Genomic DNA, 20,635 nt, shown 5'->3' with positions numbered 1-20,635 from the left:
GCCCGAACACCCCTTGTCCCAGTTTCGCGAATGATTGACAGTCAAATCCAATAGCGATCCCATCAGATTTTTTATCGGATTGCGATACGGTTACGATTTTCGAAGTGTGTGGAATGGGCGGAAATTGGCTACACGTTATAAATACACGTTACAAATGCTTGGGTAGAATAATATATACACTTTTGGGTTTACATTACTTATAGGAAATATTAGGTTCAGCCTAACAACAGATTTTTCATTTTATACTATTTACATCGTTGGCAAACAAGCATATGGTCCGCCTGATGGAAAGCGGTCACCGTAGCCTATGGACTCTCACGCTCTCACGCAGCTCACGTGGACGTTGCCCACCCATTCGAAACCTGTAAACTCCCTTTTGCTGTGTGAAGTACACAGCAAAAAGGAGTGCACAAGTTCCAAGGAGAGTTCGGGTTGCCGACGACTCAAAGGACAATAGACGGAACAAATTAGTTTCTTAGGTCCTTCCGTCATCAGCACATCGCACCCTCGTTGAGCTCTGGCAGCGTTACTCACCAGCAGGAAACAACACTCTGAGTTAGGGTCTAGTGCTATTCGGCTGCGGTCTTCTGTAAAGCGGAGGTACTTCCCCAGTTGGGCTCTGATCTAAATTCGAGCGAGATGATATCCGCTGTGCTGTGCCCTACCACACAAAGCGGAATATCATTCGCTGTGCTCTACCTCCTACAATTTCATAATATTTTTCTTCTTGCGCATTGCATCTTCTATTTCTAAGTAAAACGATTTTAAAATAAATAAATGCTTATTACACAAAGTTTTGGACGAAACACTAGAAACTATTTTCTATTTTGACCGTTTTCTTTAGTTTTGATTACACAATAATACCTCTAGATTACATAACTTGAGTAGTTTAATGTACTCTGCCTACCTGATTTGCTTTCTTCACAGACATGCTATCTATTTTCAGAAGATGTATTATTATGGCACAGTCCCTCTCATACACAATTACTCGAGAGCATTTGACGCTGATCTGATAGTAGACGGAGCACAGTAACGACCTCTCTTGTCAAGTGTAGGGTGACTATGATTTATAAGTCCGACGAGATTTTAGGACAAGATTTGAACAAACGGATCCGATTTGCTCGATATCTCTTCAGAGAAGTAACAATGCATAAAATAATAGAAATTTAATCAATAAAACACAATTTATTTTTAGGGTTCCGTAGTCAAATAGGAAACCTTTTAGGTTCGCCATGTCTGTCCGTCCGTCCGTCCGTCTGCGGATAGTCTCAGTGACCGTTAGCACTAGAAAGCTGAAATTAAGTACAAATATTATGTATACAATTCACGCCGCCAAATTGGTAAAATAAAAAGTGGAAAAAAAGTTTTAAAGGGTACCCCCCCCCCCCCCCCTCCTCACCCCTCCTACACGTTAAGTGGGGAGTGGCCGGTTTTTATTGGCTACGCATGAAATTAAGCATCATTCATTAAATTTGTGCTTAGAGGCACCGTTTTAAGTATTCACATTGACGAAATCATCTCCGAATTGATTAAATATAAAATCATTTCATATAAATTATATAGATACTGAGATGACAAATTTATTCGTAACTTGACTAAATACCTACAACAAAATATTGGTAGTTTTGTAACAATAAAATTTCATTCTCTTTAATAAAGTAATAAATTTAAGAATGCAAGGCGTAGGTTACGCCTTCTACCGCCCTCTGTCGGAAATAGGCAGGAAGTCATCGACCGTGAGTTATCTGATCCTGGATCGGCCTTCCTCGCCATCTAGCGTGGGATAGTTGTACTCTTGTAGTCCGTCATGGGCTTACGTGGATTAAAGTTGCCATTTTAGAAAAATAGAAGTAAATTAGTATAATCACTTTATTGTGTACAACAACTTTAACATGTCGCAGCAATAGCGATATAATAACGTGAGTACAACCGTATTTCAATTAATTATTTGAATATGTCTCACGGAAGTTTAACGTGTATAACAACTTTATTTACAATTGACAAAACTTGAGGAACCAAGTCACAAATAACACGAAAAAAAATAGACGAAACTTCGAATTTCAGATAGACACTCTCCCCTAGGTACTGTGTCATAAACGGCATGCAAAAGTTACCCATAATTTCCTCACCAACTCCGCAACAAACCGAACAAACACGCAAAACTCCACCTAAATTTACTCGGGGCTGCCTCAAATTATCCCAACTTTACAGACACCCTACTCGCAATTCGCTCATCAACATGTCTCGCACAATTTGCTGCCTTGTTACCCTAGTGAACGTATACCATGAGTTATTATTTTAAAATACGTTGCTTGATATGTGAATGTCACAGAATATGACATCATTGTGTGGAAAACTTCATAAACAGACAAAAGGATGATCCAAGGGCACACCTCGGACACTAGCGATCAAATATATGAAAGAGACGCGTTCGTAGCACACATTCTAAACTCGTGTAGGTGAGTACGCGTTCACCTTGTATGCTTGTATGAGTGAGATATGACAGATCATTTCATTGTTATTCAGACGTTCCGATTGGCTAAGTTTTGGCAATTTTTTTTTCGCAATATCTTTTACCTGAGTTGTCCTTGCACAAATACCTATATTTAACTAAAATTCCCAAATTGAAAGGGGTGCTCCTTTCCATTTAAGCATTTTCGCACCTGTTGCCTCTTATCCTCCTCCTCCTCTCCGCTATCCTCCTCTTCTCCTCCTCCTGCTCGCTATCTGTCCTCTGTTGCTATCGAATTACGTATCCTAAAACATCAAACTTATGGTATAGGTTCTGCTACGCGCTACGATGAACTGTGCTACGCTTGCTACGGCGTAGCAAGTTTAAATGTAGTTTGCATGTCGTGCAAGGAGACTTTATGGTGTTGTAACGTATTAGGATTGGTTATAGATGTGTGTTATTAGTTTCAATGGCTTCCATTATCAGAGTGAAATGACGTTTGCATATGTCATTTCAATTAGAATATGTATTCTACGTATCAGCATTGCGATACAGCGAGGAAATGTTGCCAGCGTCCTTGTACAAAAAAAGAAAGGGGGGGGCAAATGTAACTGGTCCATTATTTCCATGTTTTACAATGTTTGAATTATTAAATAAAGTGTCCACCGGTTATATATGGTAGGCGTGTTCAGTGGATACATGTATGTATACATTAGTTACAATTATCCCTCAGTCGAGATTTGCCCCGCTGTACCTTACTACTTTTTGCTTTTAGTTTTTCTCAGCGGTTGAATTTTTATGTCTTACATAAATTCAAAAATTTAAGTGTTATATTTATATCATTTTAAACAGTTCGCCGGTTTATCTTCAATAATTTAAACTAGAGTGCAATGGGATAATTTCGAAGCACAGAAATGCTCGCGTAATTTGGAAAAGGGAATCTTGATATGGAAATAATGGTGATTTTTATGTGACTTTCAAAATTACCCCAATGCGGTTACAAGAGTACGAACAGAAAGCGGCTCATGACAGAACTTGGAGGCAATAAGTTATTCATGACAACTAGTTCCAAGATATCGTCTCATAATGCACAAGTCTGCCAACTAGAAACTAGTTTAGTGAACGATACGGATGATGGAGTTACACAATACACATTCACACTTAGGCTCAGTTTTAGCCTATTTAACAAACTGATTAAAGTCAAGCAGCATTAAGTATGAAATCCATACTTACTATATGTATATAATATTATAAATGGGAAAGTGTGTGTGTCTGTTTGTTTGTCCGTCTTTCACGGCAAAACGGAGCGACGAAATGACGTGATTTTTGAAGTAGAGATATTTGAAGGGAAGGAGAGTGCCATAGGCTACTTTTTGTCTCTTTCTAACGCGAGCGAAGCCGCGGGAAAAAGCTAGTTTCCCATAAAGTTAAATATAAACACCTTAACAGTGCCTGTGTGGTGACGGGTTAAGAATTTCACCACCCCCTTTCTTCCCGTGGCTGTCGTAGAAGGCGACTATGGGATATGGGTTAAATTGTGGCGTAGGCGAGAGGCTGGCAACCTGTCACTGCAATGTCACAGTTTCGTTTTCTACAACCCCTTATTTGCCAGGGGCACTGAAGCTTTAGTAGTTTCATGTGTTCTGCCTACCCATTTATGGGATACAGGCGTGTTTGTATACATATACTAGTGTTATTATCTAGATTTATCAAAAAAAAATTGACCATTAAGAACAACTCTTAGTAAAATCGAGGTTCCGCTCCTGACTGTTTCCTCCTTTAAAACTTAATCAATCGGAACGAAATTTGAGAATCTGAATAACAATGAAATAGTCTGTGTCGGACCGTTTAGTTTTTTGGCTAATTGTTACCAATCTTGAATATCACATCTTTTTTTGCGCCATAATGAAAATGAGTTTTGGAAAGTTTTCGTTGGCTCTAGCGTATTTAAAAATAAAAATATCAACAAAATCAAAACGGTCCGACACAGATAAAAATAATAATAATCTGTGTTGAAAAAATCATTGCTCTATCTTCAAAAACCAAGGAGGAAATAGTCGAGAGCGTTTGTATGGAGAATTGACCCCTCCTGTATCGTCTAAATGAACGTCAAATATATCTCCGACAGCACTAGACCTCTAAAAATGGCGCTAAAATTATACTTAAAATACCAAACCACAGCGTTAATGAGAAGATTAAACTCCTAAAGTGGTCATAAACTTCCACCCCGCAGGCGGCAAGTGCGTAATTTACCGTTTAACATGTATTTATGCATAACGTGTGAGGAATTTTCGGTGTTGCCAGACTTGCCATTAAATTGTTCACATATAGGTACAGGCCGATTCAAATGTACACCGACATCAGAACGAACGAACTCTGCCGCGGCCTGCGGGAAGGTCAAATCCAACGCGGGACGCTCATTAGCTACCCGTGGCTAGCCGCTATATTATAATAATTGCTCCTAAAGGAAAAAAAGTGCGTCCCCCCCCCCTCTAACTTTTGAACCATATGTTTAAAAAATATGAAAAAAATCACAAAAGTAGAACTCTATAAAGACTTTCTAGGAAAATTGATTTGAACTTGATAGGTTCAGTAGTTTTTGAGAAAAATACGGAAAACTACGGAACCCTACACTGAGCGTGGCCCGACACGCTCTTGGCCGGTTTTTTTTTTATTTATTGCTAAGTAAGTACGTAAATATTCTTTTCCCCTCACTAGCTCGGAAACACGTGTTTTTTCCTTTAATACCAGCGGGTAAAAACGCATTTTATCCACTAGTGGGTAAAGTAATTTGATCTTGAATAAAGTCAAATTAACTGCTTTAAAATTGATAAAAGTAGGTGAATCTAGTAATAAAGATGATTTACCACCTGTGGAACTACTGGAAGCAGTGATAAACGCATTTTTTGCGTTGTATTTTCCTCGCTATAGTGAGGGGAAAGTTTTGTGTTACACTCGGGTGCAAATGTATTTTACTTCTCGTATGTTAAAAAACTCGCAAGTTCAGGATTCTATTCTCGAACCACTCGCTTTGCTTTAAATACAACTTTGCCCCCTTGTATAAAAAAATAACTATTATTGCACCATTTTGCATGTAAAATTATACAGAATATTGAGTGAGAGTATAACTAGATAACAACAGGCGGTCTTATCGCTAAAAAGCTGACCTTAGGGTAGCTGGAAAAACGGAACAGAAACAAAAGCTGACAGGCAGTGCAAGATTGAACAATAATCTTTAAGAAAAAAAACCGTCGCCTTTCGGGTTCTGGTGAAAGCTACTTGCTAATGTTGGATTATGTAGAAATGTGTAAGTATTTTTTAAAACTGCTTTTAATGCTTTAATTGTTAGATGGCAACACAAATGAATATACGTATAACGTTAAGGTTTGAGGAGTTTCCTCAATTCCTCATGAATCCGATTATATTATAAGAAACCGAAGCGTGACAAACTTTGACTTGAAAACTCAATATGCTTAACAAACATAACTAAATAAATGTCACTGTTCTGAACTTAAATGCATGCTTTTCTTACAAAAATACCAAAGTCACTATGAGTGTGCCGTTCAGATTTGAGGAGTTCGGTTCTGACTATCATCAGCAGTTCCACTGCACCAAATATCACTGTTCTGGACGTAAGTGCATGCTGTTCTTATAAAAATACCAAAGTCACTATAAGCGTGCCGTTCAGATTTGAGGAGTTCGGTTTTGACCATTATCAGCAGTTCCACTGTACCAAATGTCACTGTTCTAGACGTAAGCGCATGCTGTTCTTATAAAAATGGCAAAGTCGCTATAAGCGTGCCGTTCAGATTTGAGGAGTTTGGTTCTGGCCATCATCAGCAGTTCCACTGCACCAAATGTCACTGTTCTGGATGAAAGTGCATGCTGTTCTTATAAAAATATCAAAGTCACTATAAGCGTGCCGTTCAGATTTGAGGAGTTCGGTTCTGACCATCATCAGCAATTCCACTGCACCAAATGTCACTGTTCCGTACCTAAATGCATGCTGTTCCTTTAAAAACACAAAAATCACCATATGTATGCCTTTCAGATTCGAGGAGTTCCCTCGATTTTTCCAGGATACCATCATCAGAACTGGGTTCTGAGAAAAATGGTACCAATCTGTATGCATATACATTCAATCAAAAATTTTTTTTTCAAAATCGGTCCAGTAACGACGGAGATATCGAGGAACAAACATAAAAAATAAAAAAACATACAGACGACTTGATAACCGTCCTTTTTGAGAGATATGAGGCGACGGTTAATAAAAATATAGAAATGGAGATTGCTAATTAAGACAAAATACACTTAACTCTTACAATAACTTTGTCAAACGTTAAAAAGTTCCCTAAATAATAGTTCTCTGATGTATATCACTGTAGCTACACTAGTTATAGTGTGAATGGTATGTAACGGCACGAACAAGCACAAAATGCACATCCAAATGACATCCTTCAGATGTCCTAAGTGGCAGGTGGACCAAAATGTTGACCGAATGGTGGCCGCTATCGGATGTAAGAAGCGCTTGGCATCCGTTGGCTCGTTGGGTGGACGACATTTGAAAAACTGCGGGGCACTTCTGGACGAGATTAGCCCAGGACCGGGATAAGTTGCGTACACGAAGGGAGGCCTATGCTCAGCAGTGGGCGATTAATGGCTGAAATGATGATGATTTATTATTTATTTCTTTTTATTTCAAATACGTTACACTGTATGACAGTAAAAACCAAAGCACTGAGTAACAAATAAACACATCAAAGTAAGAAAAAATCAACACATCACAAATTAATAAATAAATAATAAATAAATAAATATTGGGGACACCTTACATAGATCAACTTAGCCCCAAACTAAGCAAAGCTTGTACTATGGGTGCTAAGCGACGATATACATACTTAAATAGATAAATACATACTTATAATATACATAGAAAACATCCATGACTCAGGAACAAATATCTGTGCTCATCACACAAATAAATGCCCTTACCAGGATTCGAACCCAGGACCGCGGCTCAGCAGATTATCTATTTATGATGATGAATGATATCAGTGTAAGTTAGAATGGGCCTGTGTCGTATGAGTTAGGCGTGTTTAATTTACTGGTACAAGGGATTTTCTTATCATTTCAACGATGTTGCTAATTTAGGAGGTATTATGAATGTTTAGTGGGTCGAAATGAAACGTAATTTGTTGTTCTACGTGTTATAAGACGAAGCGTAGGAGGTATATCTAACTTTAAAATACACCGTGTTTCTATTTAATTCCGTTAACTTCGGCATATAGTTACGTCCATTATAGGAAACAGAATAGCATGGTTAGTTTTTTTTTATTTCGTAACTTTTTTTGAAAAATCCCATACACCTGCGATAGATGTTACATCAATTGCTGTTAAGAAACGGGCTCTGTGTGTTTGATATGCGATTGACATGACATAGTTTTGACACTTACTTAGTGTGAGTTAATTGTAAAGCCCGTTTCTCAACAGCAATCGAAGTTAACATCTATCGCAGGTGTATGGTTTTTTTAGAAAAAAATACTAATTTAACAAATCTAACTTTGCCATTCTGTTTCGTATAATGGACCTAAATATATGCCGAAGTTAACGGAATTCAATAAAAACACGGTGTATACCCTTGAAGCGTGATTAACCCATGATACCGGCACCAATTCTCTGATTAAGGGTCGGTTGCACCAAACCTTCTGTACCCATCAAAACGTTCGCTAAATTTTATTGGATGAGAAGTTCCATAGACCTCTGCCGCGTGACGATGATGTGTCTGTCAAATGTGGTTGATGCAACTGGCCCTAAGTTGTGCGAAGAAGTCGCTAGGCTGTTCCATCATCTTGAAGTCAACAAGACGATTCACGATTTTTGCAAAAACTGTTGTAAGTACGCTAGGACCATACAGGCCTATAAGCTGTTTTGATTCTCATTTTCTTCAAGATCTTATATTGTTATCAAAAACTCTAAACTAGAATATGAATGAGATATCGTCACTACTTTGAAAAAATCTCGTATCTCACGCTGCTTCTCAAAGTTAAAACGCGGTAAGTCTATATGCATTCCATACATACTTACTACAATTTTCTTTTCATTGACAGACGAAGATACAAGTTTTTTTTAAAGTAGTGACGATATGACCTTTTAAATAAAATAATGATAGGTACCTATCTGAAATCAGTCCAGCTGTTTGAAATATCTCGAAATACCAAAACAATCCAGCCGCCTTCTAAAAATCAAAACATACAAGAAAATAAACTTCTTGAATGGACAAATCCTGTCCTTTATCAAACATTTTACAAAGTCCAAGTTAGAGCATGCTTCAATGAACTTCGTTATTCAGTAACTAAGCCGCAAGTTGGCCATTCAAGTAGCTTGTGCTTGCGGAGCCTTTTCAAAGAGAAGTTGACCGAGACTTGCGTTGCACCTTGAATATTCAAACAATTGATTTAAGAATTACATTATTACTCGAATAATAATGCTTAGTAATTATAATGAATTATAAATACTTTCAGTGTTCATCTCTTTATCTGTAATAATATCCATGTCTGTATTCATTATCCCGTCATTTCCTACGGCTCATAGGAGCCTGGGGTCCAATTTGACAAGTAATCCCAAGATTTGGCAAATATTAAATGAAATTTCGCACATTGATTCGAGCCGAGGTTCGTACCCGCGACCTTCGAATTAAAAGTCGCACGCTCCTACACCTAAGCCACTAGCGCTTCTATTAGTATAGGCAATATTAGAATAAAAAAAGTCCAAATTCCTCGTAGTCTATTTTTATAATAACTTGACCTGTTTACCTCATTATTATAAGCTGTGCCTTCAAGTGTATAAATTAAATTACAAGTTCCCACCGTCTAGCTCAACTTTAAACCGACATTAATAAAGTTCTCGTTTAAATGCCACGTCATCGTCTTACGTATCGAGTTATTAGGGCAGAAAATTCTGGAGCGAACACTGTTTCGTCCCAATTAAACTAGGTTTACTAAAATTGCTTACTTTAATAGTATATTTTAGCCCAATTCACACTTAATTAGTGAATATCGTTCTGAAACACACTTTATTTACAGCGAAAGGGAGTGTACAAGTTTGTAATGGGTTGGCAACGCGCACGTGACACTCCTTGAGTTGCGGGCGTACATAGGTTACGGTGACCGTTTTCATCAGGTGGACCGTATGCTTGTTTGCCACCGACGTAGTATAAAACAAAATTTTCTTCTTGAGCTACTGTGGGATTCAGTTTCAGTATGTGTAAAAATGTCATGTAGTATTTATTACTCGTATTTATTTATTTAAAAAATATTTATTTGTTAAAATGTCATGTAGTATTTATTATTTATTTATTTAAAAGATATCAAGGTTGTCTCAAAATAAACTAAAGACCATTGCCGAGTTCTCTGATTCGACCAAACATGTATTGCAACGTTATGTTGTATTTTTTTTAAACTACTGGAATCACTGTATGTGAGTGAGGAATAATATATTCGTTTTAAAAAAAACAAATCGCAGCGCATTTTTGGACGAAAGGCTCAAAACCTCAACGTTACCCGGCTACTCAGTATTCGCTGGCGTTTAAATTAATTGAAATATACAATAAAATCTTTTAACTGAACATTTTCAAAAGAAACCTGCCGTTTTATTAAAAATACGTTTTTTAATTTCTCGCTCAACCCGTACTCATTATGCTGAACATTTTACCTCGCGGCTGCAAAAAGTATTTCATTCGGAAGCATGCAGCTTTCCAGAGTGGGAAGTGTTTATGTTTTTTTTTACCCAAGAGCTCGAAACTAACGTGGCAGTGTACCTAGCTCCATGGAATAATTTATGTCTTAGGTACATTCAACCAAACTGAATCCTAGACCGTAGAACCCTTTCACTTAAAAGTCAAGCTGACGTTCTGTAGCAAATGAAGTACGGTGTCAATACGACAGGGTTCTAGCACACCTCGGACACTGGCGATCAAATATATGAAAGAGGCGCGTTCCTAGCACACAGTCTAAGCTCGCGTAGGTGAACGCGTACCATGCTTGTATGAGTGAAATATGACAGGTCGACTGTTCGCGTTTTTGACAGGCGGTAACTGTGAGGTAACTGAGAGGGGGTGGGCGGCACTTTCAGCGGGGAGCGGGAGTGGCCATACTGTACGATAGTACTCTTTATTATACTGTGGTTCTAGAGTGGCCTAGAATTTTATTTGGCTGACTGTACTTTACCTTTATCAGTAATAATGTATGTAGTTACTGAACTCAACTCTGGCCAGCTGTTATTAGATATCTGCTCAACCTACTCATAATATCACTCTAATAAGTTCCACTCAAGGGAGGATCCAACTTTGAATTCAGGAGGGTCACAGGATCACGTGGTATGCCTTTTTGGTTCCGGGGTGAGGGGGGATTGTAAAATGAAAGACAGACAAGAGAATTTAGATCCGACACAAACAATGAGCAGTTCTGTAAATAAAAATTGGGATCAACTGAAGCTGAATCTTGACCTACCAAGTTTTTTTCTTTAGTTCTGCTCACCCTTCTAAGTTTTTTCCGACTTCTACCATGACTAATTTGTGTTTTCTTTTCCAGCATACTTGGAGCCCTACATCACCCCGGCGAGCCTGGAGCGCCTGCTGGAGGCTTCCGACGTGGTTGGCAACATTCGCTTCAGCCACCCGACTCTCTACGTGTTCCCTGGTGGACAGGGAGATGCTGCTCTCTTCGGGATCAACGGTTTCAATATGCTGGGTGAGTGAAATTATCAATAGACCTCTAGCATATAATGCGTATCCAGTAAAGACCTAGTGAGTGAGATATTCAGCATAGACGCCTAATCCACCATACTCCATCTCTACTCCAACGAGCCTATAGTAGAGAGTTCAGACATGGTGTGCAACATTTGCTTCAGCCACCTGGCTCTGTAGGTACGTGTTCTCTTTGGGTTATGTTGATTCGTCGAAGGGTAAATAAGGGATGGGTGATTCTACAACAGAACAGCTCTTCGATGTTAACGAATCCAACATGCTTGGTAAGTTTTTGACAATAATTGACATCCGGAATTTAAACTCCGGATTGTTTGCGGTGCGACCGGTTGAATTTTGGTTTACTTTACTGGACTTCGGGAAAACACTGAGACTGATTATTTTTCTAGTCTATATTTTCACAGATAGCCCATTGTCCATGGACGAATCTGTTGATGGTATGGAGGGTGATTTACAGGCTGTCTTAAGTAAATTTGCTCAATTTGGCAAAGAGGAGTGTATGCGTACGGAATACAGATTGACTGCTGACGGTATGGTTTTAGGGAAAAAACAAGTTTGTTCAGATATAATAAAAGTTTCTATAGGGTGTGATAACTTCGTGGTCTTGTATTTGCTTGGAACTTTTGGTCACCTGCATTTCGGGTTGTAAATGAATAATGAAATTTTTATGGATAGCAATTACAAAATCATTTTCAGAACATAAAAAGTACTAAATATTATGTTAGTTGTAAAAGAATCAGGTCTTTTATTGCCGTTACTATCGAATAAAACAACTATTACCAGAGATTTCACGAACGACCAAACTTTTAGGGAACACCAAATGACCGCTTCATTTTGCCTCGGGCCGTCCATTTCGAGATTTACGATCTCCCTCGCACTTTATGGGTGTGAGCGGGACAAATGGACCGTATCCCCAATAGACTGATTGTTATTGAGAACATTCTCGAACCTTTTTTGTAGGCATTAGAGATTTTCGCAGTTCGATTCGAATTAGAACAATTTGTGGGACTTGGAAACACGCCAATGAGAATGTTGACTCAATTTATTGAGTTGATAAACGCGTAATGTTATTCTGATACTTACCTACCTGTTTTTCGCTTGGTCAAATTCTTTTCTTTATTTTCTTATGTCTTACTCGAACATTTCTTATATGAGCTAGGCCCTCTGAAGTTCTATTAAAATTATATTCTTTTGTAGTATTAAATCATTCCTGAATCAGCGTCTATATTCCATTAACAATCTCATCCATCAACAACCACATGAGCACAGATTTCGAATCTAACGGCCTTGCCTCCATTTTTCATCATTATCTTGTTTGTTCTTTCCTGGTTTCCACGAACGGCTCATACTTCAACTTGCTCCCCCTGACCCCTGGCAATATTTTAAAATTTATTCTATTATTTTGTCGTTTATTCAATCACTAATAAATCATCAAATCATCGTTTATATCCCATTAACAACAGCCATAAACAACCACACGAGCACAGATCTCGGATCAAACTTCCTTACCTCCACTTTTCCACCATCTACATATATTATCTTCTTTATTTTCTTATGACTTACTAGAACATCTCTCATCCGAAAAAATTCCCTCCCTCTAAAATTATTAACATAATGAATTAAATTAAATTTTTAACCTGTTAATGAAATTATTTTAAATATATTCTTTTGCAGTTTATTAATAAACAACTTCACTTAATCCGCGTCTATCCCATAAACAATCTCATCCATGGACAACCACTTGATCACATATCTCTGATCCAACGGCCTTGCCTCAACTTTTTCATCATTCTCTTCTTTGTTTTCTTATTATTAACATGAACGTCTGTCATCCGAGCTAAGCCCTCTGAAAATCTATTAAAACATTTTCTTTTGTAGTTTAATAAAATATTACTCTAAATAATGTGTCTATCCCATTAACAATCTCATTTATTATCAACCACACGAGCACAGATCTCGGATCAACCGGACTTGCTTAATGACTAATAACTTCGTTTTTCATTTTCTTCTTTGTTGTCTGCTGATTAAGACAAACTGCTGTCATGTTAGCTAGGCCCTCTGACATTCATCTAAAGTATATATTTTGTATTTTATTTAATTACTTCTAAATCATAAAATCAGCGTTAACCCCATCAACAACCACACGAGCACAGATCTCGAAACGGCCTTGCCTCCACTTGGCTCGCCGCCAGCGAATATTGCCTTCGGTGATATATCTTTTTTCTCATCTCAGTGATTAACTCGATGGCTGGGTTTATGTCTGACCTAAGTTTTTGCGGCTGCGTTGAGATTTATGTCAAAGTTAATGTCACTGAAAGGTGTTTTATTTAGATTAACCTGTACTTATATTATAGTAGTATTCACGCAGATATGTGATAATACACACATTCCTGGTTTTCATTATATTTCTTGCTATCGTTTATCGTTTTATTTTTCAATCAATCAATCAAAATATTTATTCGTAATAAACTTAAAACTACACAATATGCAAAAAAACAGTATTACTAAAACTACAAACGTACAAGGGATTAATAAGTTTATTGCGAAAAGGTCCCGTCTCAGCATAATGCTGACCCGGAGGTCAGCGCTGATCTTCCGACGAGACCATTTGTGAGACCACGAACGCAGCCGCACGACACAGCCCCATCGCAATTCGAACGCATCCTTATTGAAGCGATCAACGCCATCTTGTCTTATATCTATGGCAGGGTATCATTGCGTCATTTTTGACAATGGTGACATCTCACATAATATCAATGGAGCCATGCCGCACAGCAAAGTAATTTAATTACGCTGATATTTGTGGTTGTGAATAAACTGATTTAGTTTTTGGCATGGCACGGCGTTAAGTAAATTGCCGATAATTGCGACGTTGATTTGATCCGGATTTTTATATTATGACCCGGCCCCACGTTGAAATCAATCAAAAAGTTTATTTTACTAAAGCATTAATCAACGTTTAAAGGAATATGATTAAATGTGCTCATCACACAGCTGATTATCTCGCGTGGCGCCGTCACGTTTGACCCACTTTTCGAGAAAACTAATTAATTTTTCACGGTTGCACAGTGTATGAAAACAGCAGTAACAATATTTCTGTTTATTTATCTATTTATTAACATCAGTAGCTAGGAAAATGTCAAGAGTGGGATTATGTAAAATTATAATATATTATTAATTCGGTTAAGTGCAACATATAATGTATAGAGAATCTATTTCCTTCTCTTATAGTTTCTGAAGAGAAGTATGGCGTAAGTAAGACTAGGTTTTATATCAATGTTCAGGTATAGCTTGTAAGCGCAACACTCCAGGAGTCGGTGTCTTCTCTTCAGAAACTATAAGAGAAGGAAATAGATTCTCTATACAATATGTTGCACTTAACCGAATTAATAACATATATTATTATAATTTTACATAATCCCACTCTTGACATTTTCCTAGCTACTGCCAGCCCAATACCTCGAGTCCATATCCACTCCCACATCTATGAACATTAATTGATTTTAGTTATAAGCTTATTGTTAGTTTTAAGTGTTTTTAATCCATAACTTGCATGCCTGAATTCTCTGTAAATGTAAGTTGGTTAAATAAATAAATAATATAATCTAAGAAAAGAGATAAATAGTGTACTTTCTTTAACAGAGTATTCGGGGAAATTTGAATAAAAACTAATAAAATAAATAAATGAAAGAAACATTCAAATTCAAATAAACCAAATGAATTCGTCAACAAACATCCCTACTGTTTCCGCCATTACTGTTACCTCTCAATTTTAATATGATTCGCAAACAGCCAGTGATCTGGAAACTGTAAATACGATTTCAGCACTGTTTGCTCGATACATTATCCCGATTGCTATGATTCGACTCGATGATTGTTGAGGTTACCGAATTAATTCGGTTATTATTGGTATGGTAACCTTTTTGGTGAGATATGGAAGATAGGACGGTAATAGGTGTATTACATATAGGAGGTGCAAGCACACATTGCTCGCCCTCAGAGTTGGTCAAATGTGACTAGCTCTCCGAAATAACAATACACTGTTAGAGAATTTTCGACGGGTGCCACGGCATGGTAACGTGTAAATGGTCTAAAGCCTCCGCCACACGGGCGCGTTTCGAGAGCGTTGCGTCAGCTTAGCGGCACGCGAGCTGAACGCGCGCTGTTTCTGCGCGTTGGCAGAGCGCTCCGCCGGCGTCGCGCCGGCGCATCGCGAGCGGTCCGCCCTCGGAACGCTTGTGCAGTCACACAACACAGCGCGCGTTGCGATCGGACGGATTTGCGGCATCATGAATTCGAACGTAGAAAGATTAACCGAGTTAGTTAAGGGACACACAATTTTATACGACCTAACCAATAAAAATTACAAAAATATATTACAAAAGAACCGCCAACTGAATTCAACAAGTAACTATACTTATACTATACGTATTTTTTGCTATGTTCATTTTAAATAGTGTACATACTAATATTATAAATGCGAAAGTAACTCTGTCTGTCTGTCTGTCTGTCTGTTACACTTTCCCGCTTAAACCACGCAACCGATTTTGATGAAATTTGGAACAGACAATCTTTAGACCCTGAGACAGAACATAGGCTACTTTTTATTTCGAAAAAAAGGGATGAAGGGGTTGAAAAAGATAAATAGGGATAGCGATAGGGATAGCGATAGCTATCGCAATCGCTATCGCTATCGCTATCTCTATCGCTATCCCTATCGCTATCCCTATCGCTATCCCTATCGCTATCCCTATCGCTCAGATCATGAGCGGATTGCGCGCGCATCGCGCGCTTCCCGCCAGCGTCCGGCGGGCGACACACCGGCCGCCTGCCGGCGTCACACCGGCCGCCTGCCGGCGTCACGCCGGCCGCCTGCGGGCGTCACGCCGGCGTGTCGCTCCGCTGACGCGACGCCGACGCTCTCGAAACGCGTCCGTGTGGCGGAGGCTTAAGTCAGTGACGTCAGTAATCTCGTGAAAAGTTTGGAACCTACTGTCTAAGGTAGGTAAATATGTTTTTCCTACTCAGAATCACAAGCCCTTTAGATCTATTACAAAAAACAAGAGACAAAATAATGGTCCCAACATTTTCTATTATTTTGCATACTGTCCAAGTGTCCACTTTGTAATATCTGTACAAAGTTTTTAAAAAATGATAACAAATTGAAAAAATTAAATTTGGGACGCCTTTTTTAACCCCCGATGCAAAAACGGAGGGGTGTTCTAAGTTTGACGTGTCTGTCTGTCTATCTGTGGCATCGTAGCTCTCGAACGGATGAAGCGATTTAGATTTAGTTTTTTTTTTGTCTGAAAGCTGAGTTAGTCGGGAGTGTTCTTAGCCATGTTTCATGAAAATCGGTCAACTATGTCGCAGTCGGGCTTTTTTTCAAAATTTTAATTTTGAGGTTATTTAACTAGTAGAATCGAAAGGGCTCGTGAATCTCGTGATTTTGAGTAGGAAAAACATTCAGTTTACCTATTTTAGAAATAAAAGGTTTTGATTTTTTTTCGCGAAAATGCCGAAATGTGGGTGGACTAAGTCGGTGCTTCTCGAATATTACACCATAAATCGTCTGCAAAACTTGATGAATGAATGATGTATTTACATAGGAATTCCTTATCCAGAAATGTACATAAGTCCTTTTGAAAGGCAAGTAACCAAAATTGATCCACTCCTCTCAATAGTCTCAATTAATTGCGGTCCGGCGAGCGTTGGTTCGGATAATCGTAGACCACTTCGATTGATTCGGGACGTTTTGTAATTAATTTAGTCTTGGTGTTATTCAGTAGTGTTTAAATTTAGATCGGGTAGGGAAGATTGTCTTTGGTTATTAGCTTTGTGGGGAGGGTTACTTTGTAGGCCCGTGACTGGAAATCAGATTACAAATTATGCTGGTTAAGTTCTTCTATTTATCATTCTGGTTAATGCCGTGATGCGTTTTTTTAAACAAAAAAATATTAAGCGTAGGTATGCCTTGTATCGGCACGGTTACCATGATTATGGTTAGGTCACTTTAATCATATTTTTTAATGGAAGGAAAAATGGAAAAATTCACACCTCCAGCAGGACTCGAACCTGCGACCTCTGTCCTTGCGCTGGCCATCTCGCTCCCAACTGCGCCACGCCCTCATTTCTTTTCATTTAAAAATATGTAATATCGCTCGCAGACATTTCTGCATGATAAAAACAAATTCACTTTAATCATGTTCAACAAAATTGTACAAAATGCAGAAGGTACCAAACCATAAGTTATTCCACCATTATTCTTCTACGAGTATATCGTTCACCCATGACTGCAAGAAGTGACTAACGACTCCACAGCCCATGCACTCTCTTGAACTGTATCTTGAGCCCATCTTTAGATTGTGTCAAAATATAATCATAGTAATAATATGTTATTTAAGGTTATATTTGACATATCATCATGGACGACACTAACTATAGTCTGTAATGTCGAGTCTATTGTTATTATATCCTAATTTCCTTTTTTCATTCCAATTTATCTTTTTCCAGTCGACGGCGGGTTCTCCCGCAAAGCGTGCTGGTGGGACTTCGCCCGGCACCTGGACCGTCTGGACGCGGTTCTGCTCACCAGGCTGAACAACTGCTCCGCTGCTGGCATGGCGGCTGTGCTGCGCAGGAAGGCACAGGCGTCTGTATACCCGCAGATCGGACACTTCTTCTGTAACCTTGAGGTTAGTCTCACCAACCTGAATCTAACTAGGTTTCTGATGGTACTAAGCTGACCTTTTGAACCGCTTGGATGTGGAACTGCTCACCAGACTGAACAACTGCTCCGCTGCAGGCATGGCAGCTGAGCTACACAGGAAGGCACAGGCACAGGGTGCAGATTGAACACTTCTGTAACCTTGAAGTGAGCGTCTTGTCGTCTGGACTAAACGGTATCGTTGTTCTACTTTTCAGATAAAGCCAGCAGATTCTTCTATAGCCCTGAAGATAATTCTGATTGCCGTCAGGGTCTAAAACTGATTTACTTAGTTCTAAAATGTCAGTGTTAGAATTCAAACACAATTTATTACCTATATCGCACTGGCACCCAAATACCCTTTGTCCTTGTTTTTAGGATCGCTATAAACTTAGCACAAAACCTTACACTTCGCAGTCGGATAATAGGCGCCATACCGCTCTCAATGTCAGGTATCAAGTGCGCAACTCGATCCGAGCTACACGCGCGAATGCACCCTGCTTACTGAACATGGGAACGCATCTATAGGCATAAAATATCATTGTTATTATGGTCATCGAGTATTTACCTAGAGGGCCCGAGTCATGTTTGGATAACAAAGCAAAAGATTTAAAATTAATAGTAGGTACATTACGATACAAGTGCGAAAAAAAGGAAGTTCGAAACAACTGGCGATAAATTGAAACACAACCGGAAGAGTGTTTTAAATCGACAGGAGTTACAAATTTCCTTTTCGCAAGTGTATCGTAAGACGTTTTAGATGGCCTTCTGAAGTTTCGACCTGACAAAAAATTAACCACTTCTCGCACTAGTGCGTAAAAAAACACCATCTGTCCTGAAAACACTTTTTGGTCCCTTTGGTCGTGTTTTAATTTATCGCCTCTCATTTCGAAATTCCTTCTTTCCGCAATTGTAATGTACTATATCGTCACTCAATGGGGCAGCAAAGTTGACTGCTACGGGGAGCCAAATCCATAAAACATGCTCCTGTTATTCTCGTAGTTTTGAGTGATTCACGATATTTTTTATTTTTTATTTTGTCCTTATGTATGGTTGTGAGGCCTGGTCACTAACACTGAAAGAAGAAAGTCAGCTCCTGGTAGCGGAGAGAAAGATTTTTCGCAAGATCCTGGGACCTATTCAGAGAGACGATGGCACCTGGAGGGTCCGGAAAAATGCTGAGATCGAGGAGTTAGTGGCCGAACCCAATATCATCGGCGAAACGAAAGCCCACAGACTTCGCTGGTTCGGTCACTTACTCAGAATGGGAGACGATCGGGCTGTCAAGAGAGCGTTCTTGGGTCGACCGGCTGGTGGCCGCCCGGCGGGTCGACCCAGGTACCGCTGGGAGGACAGTGTGGTGGAGGATCTGCGTCGGCTTCAAGTCAGAGACTGGCAAGAGGCTGCGCAGGATCGGGACAGGTGGCGATCTCTCGTTTCGGAGGCCAAGATTCACTTTGGATCACTGAGCCACAATAGTTAGTTAGTTAGTTAGTTTACCTATATGTATAAGCTTGTACATCGTCGGTTAACACCCATAGTACAAGCTTTGCTTAGTTTGGGGCTAGGTTGATCTGTGTAAGGTGTCCCCAATATTTTATTTATTTTAATTATAACTGTTGTTGGTAAATATTATTGTTTGTGAAATCAAATCTGATATTATTATAATGTAACAGTTATGCAAGTCAATGTTAGTAAACTTTAGTCTAACCACTGGGTATTTATTTGTTAATTATTGCAATCTGCAGTTAGTCTTCTTTATCTTGTTATACGAAGTGCGTGCTGGAAGTACTGGCAAGAACGATAGCGAATAAAAATGTTAACTTGCATTGGACGGCATTTTTTATATTACTTGACAAGTGTCAAACGGCAGGTTAGTAATGTGTTCTACAGCAGCAAATAGTCCGCTTTTTCTAACGCTTTAACGCTGTATGTTTCCCAAATCAATATAAAAAAGTAAAAAAAAAAAAATGTAAGAAATCAGTCACATTTCACTACCTTAAAAAGAATGTTTTAGTATTCAATTCCGCTACTTACAACTTGATACTGTACCCCGAAGAAGTATTTTATCTATGTGCTGGTAGACTATGTTCGGAGTGAGATCCATTGAAGTGTAAAGTATCAGTTTACACTCCGTGCGGTATGTCGTTAATTACGCACTAATCGTTAGATGTAGTCGACGTACTACGGTGTCCCTAGTGTTTAACTTAGCTAACTATTCGTTTTTTCTAATTGAGTTTAAAAATGTGAGATGTAAAAAGTGGTGAAATTTGAGTGTACGTATGTATCAACGGTGGGAATAAACGTTTATATTATATTATTTTGTTCCCTTAAAATAACTTGTAGTGCTTTCTACCAACACGCAATGTCCAAAAAATAATGGCATAGTCTTGGATCGTCTCATTCGTAATTCAATCTTGAATTTGCCCCATACTGCTTTTGTCGCGTGTTCTTCATTTGTCAATTTTCGTCAGTTGTCTTTGAACATGGAAAATGATAGAACAAGATGAGGAATGAAAAGGCATTTTCGCGATAAAAGATTCAAAAACTTTTTTCTCGAAAATAGGTAAATTTAATATAATTCCTACTCAGAATCACGAGCCCTTTCGACCCTACTAGATAAAAAAGCGTCCCTTTAATTATTCCACTTCGTTACCATTTTTCAAACACTTTGTACCTACAGCGGTTACAAAGTGGAAAATATGCAAAACAATAG

The 20,635-nt window shown here is 38.7% G+C and overlaps 1 protein-coding gene across 2 annotated transcripts in view; it reads left to right on the top strand.

The window, feature by feature from the left end:
* Positions 1-20,635, top strand: part of LOC125233897 (microtubule-associated protein futsch) — a 290,060-nt gene that overhangs the window by 256,583 nt on the left and 12,842 nt on the right. For both annotated transcript variants that reach the window (XM_048140062.1, XM_048140063.1), the window contains 2 exons: positions 11,041-11,199; positions 17,727-17,908. In XM_048140062.1, coding sequence (XP_047996019.1) covers positions 11,041-11,199; positions 17,727-17,908 — 341 coding nt within the window. The remainder of the gene's footprint in view (positions 1-11,040; positions 11,200-17,726; positions 17,909-20,635) is intronic.

Source organism: Leguminivora glycinivorella, chromosome 15 (genome assembly GCF_023078275.1).
Source record: "Leguminivora glycinivorella isolate SPB_JAAS2020 chromosome 15, LegGlyc_1.1, whole genome shotgun sequence".
Lineage (NCBI taxonomy): Eukaryota > Metazoa > Arthropoda > Insecta > Lepidoptera > Tortricidae > Leguminivora > Leguminivora glycinivorella.
Note: the sequence above shows the minus strand (reverse complement) of the source record. Positions and strands in the feature narration are given on the sequence as shown.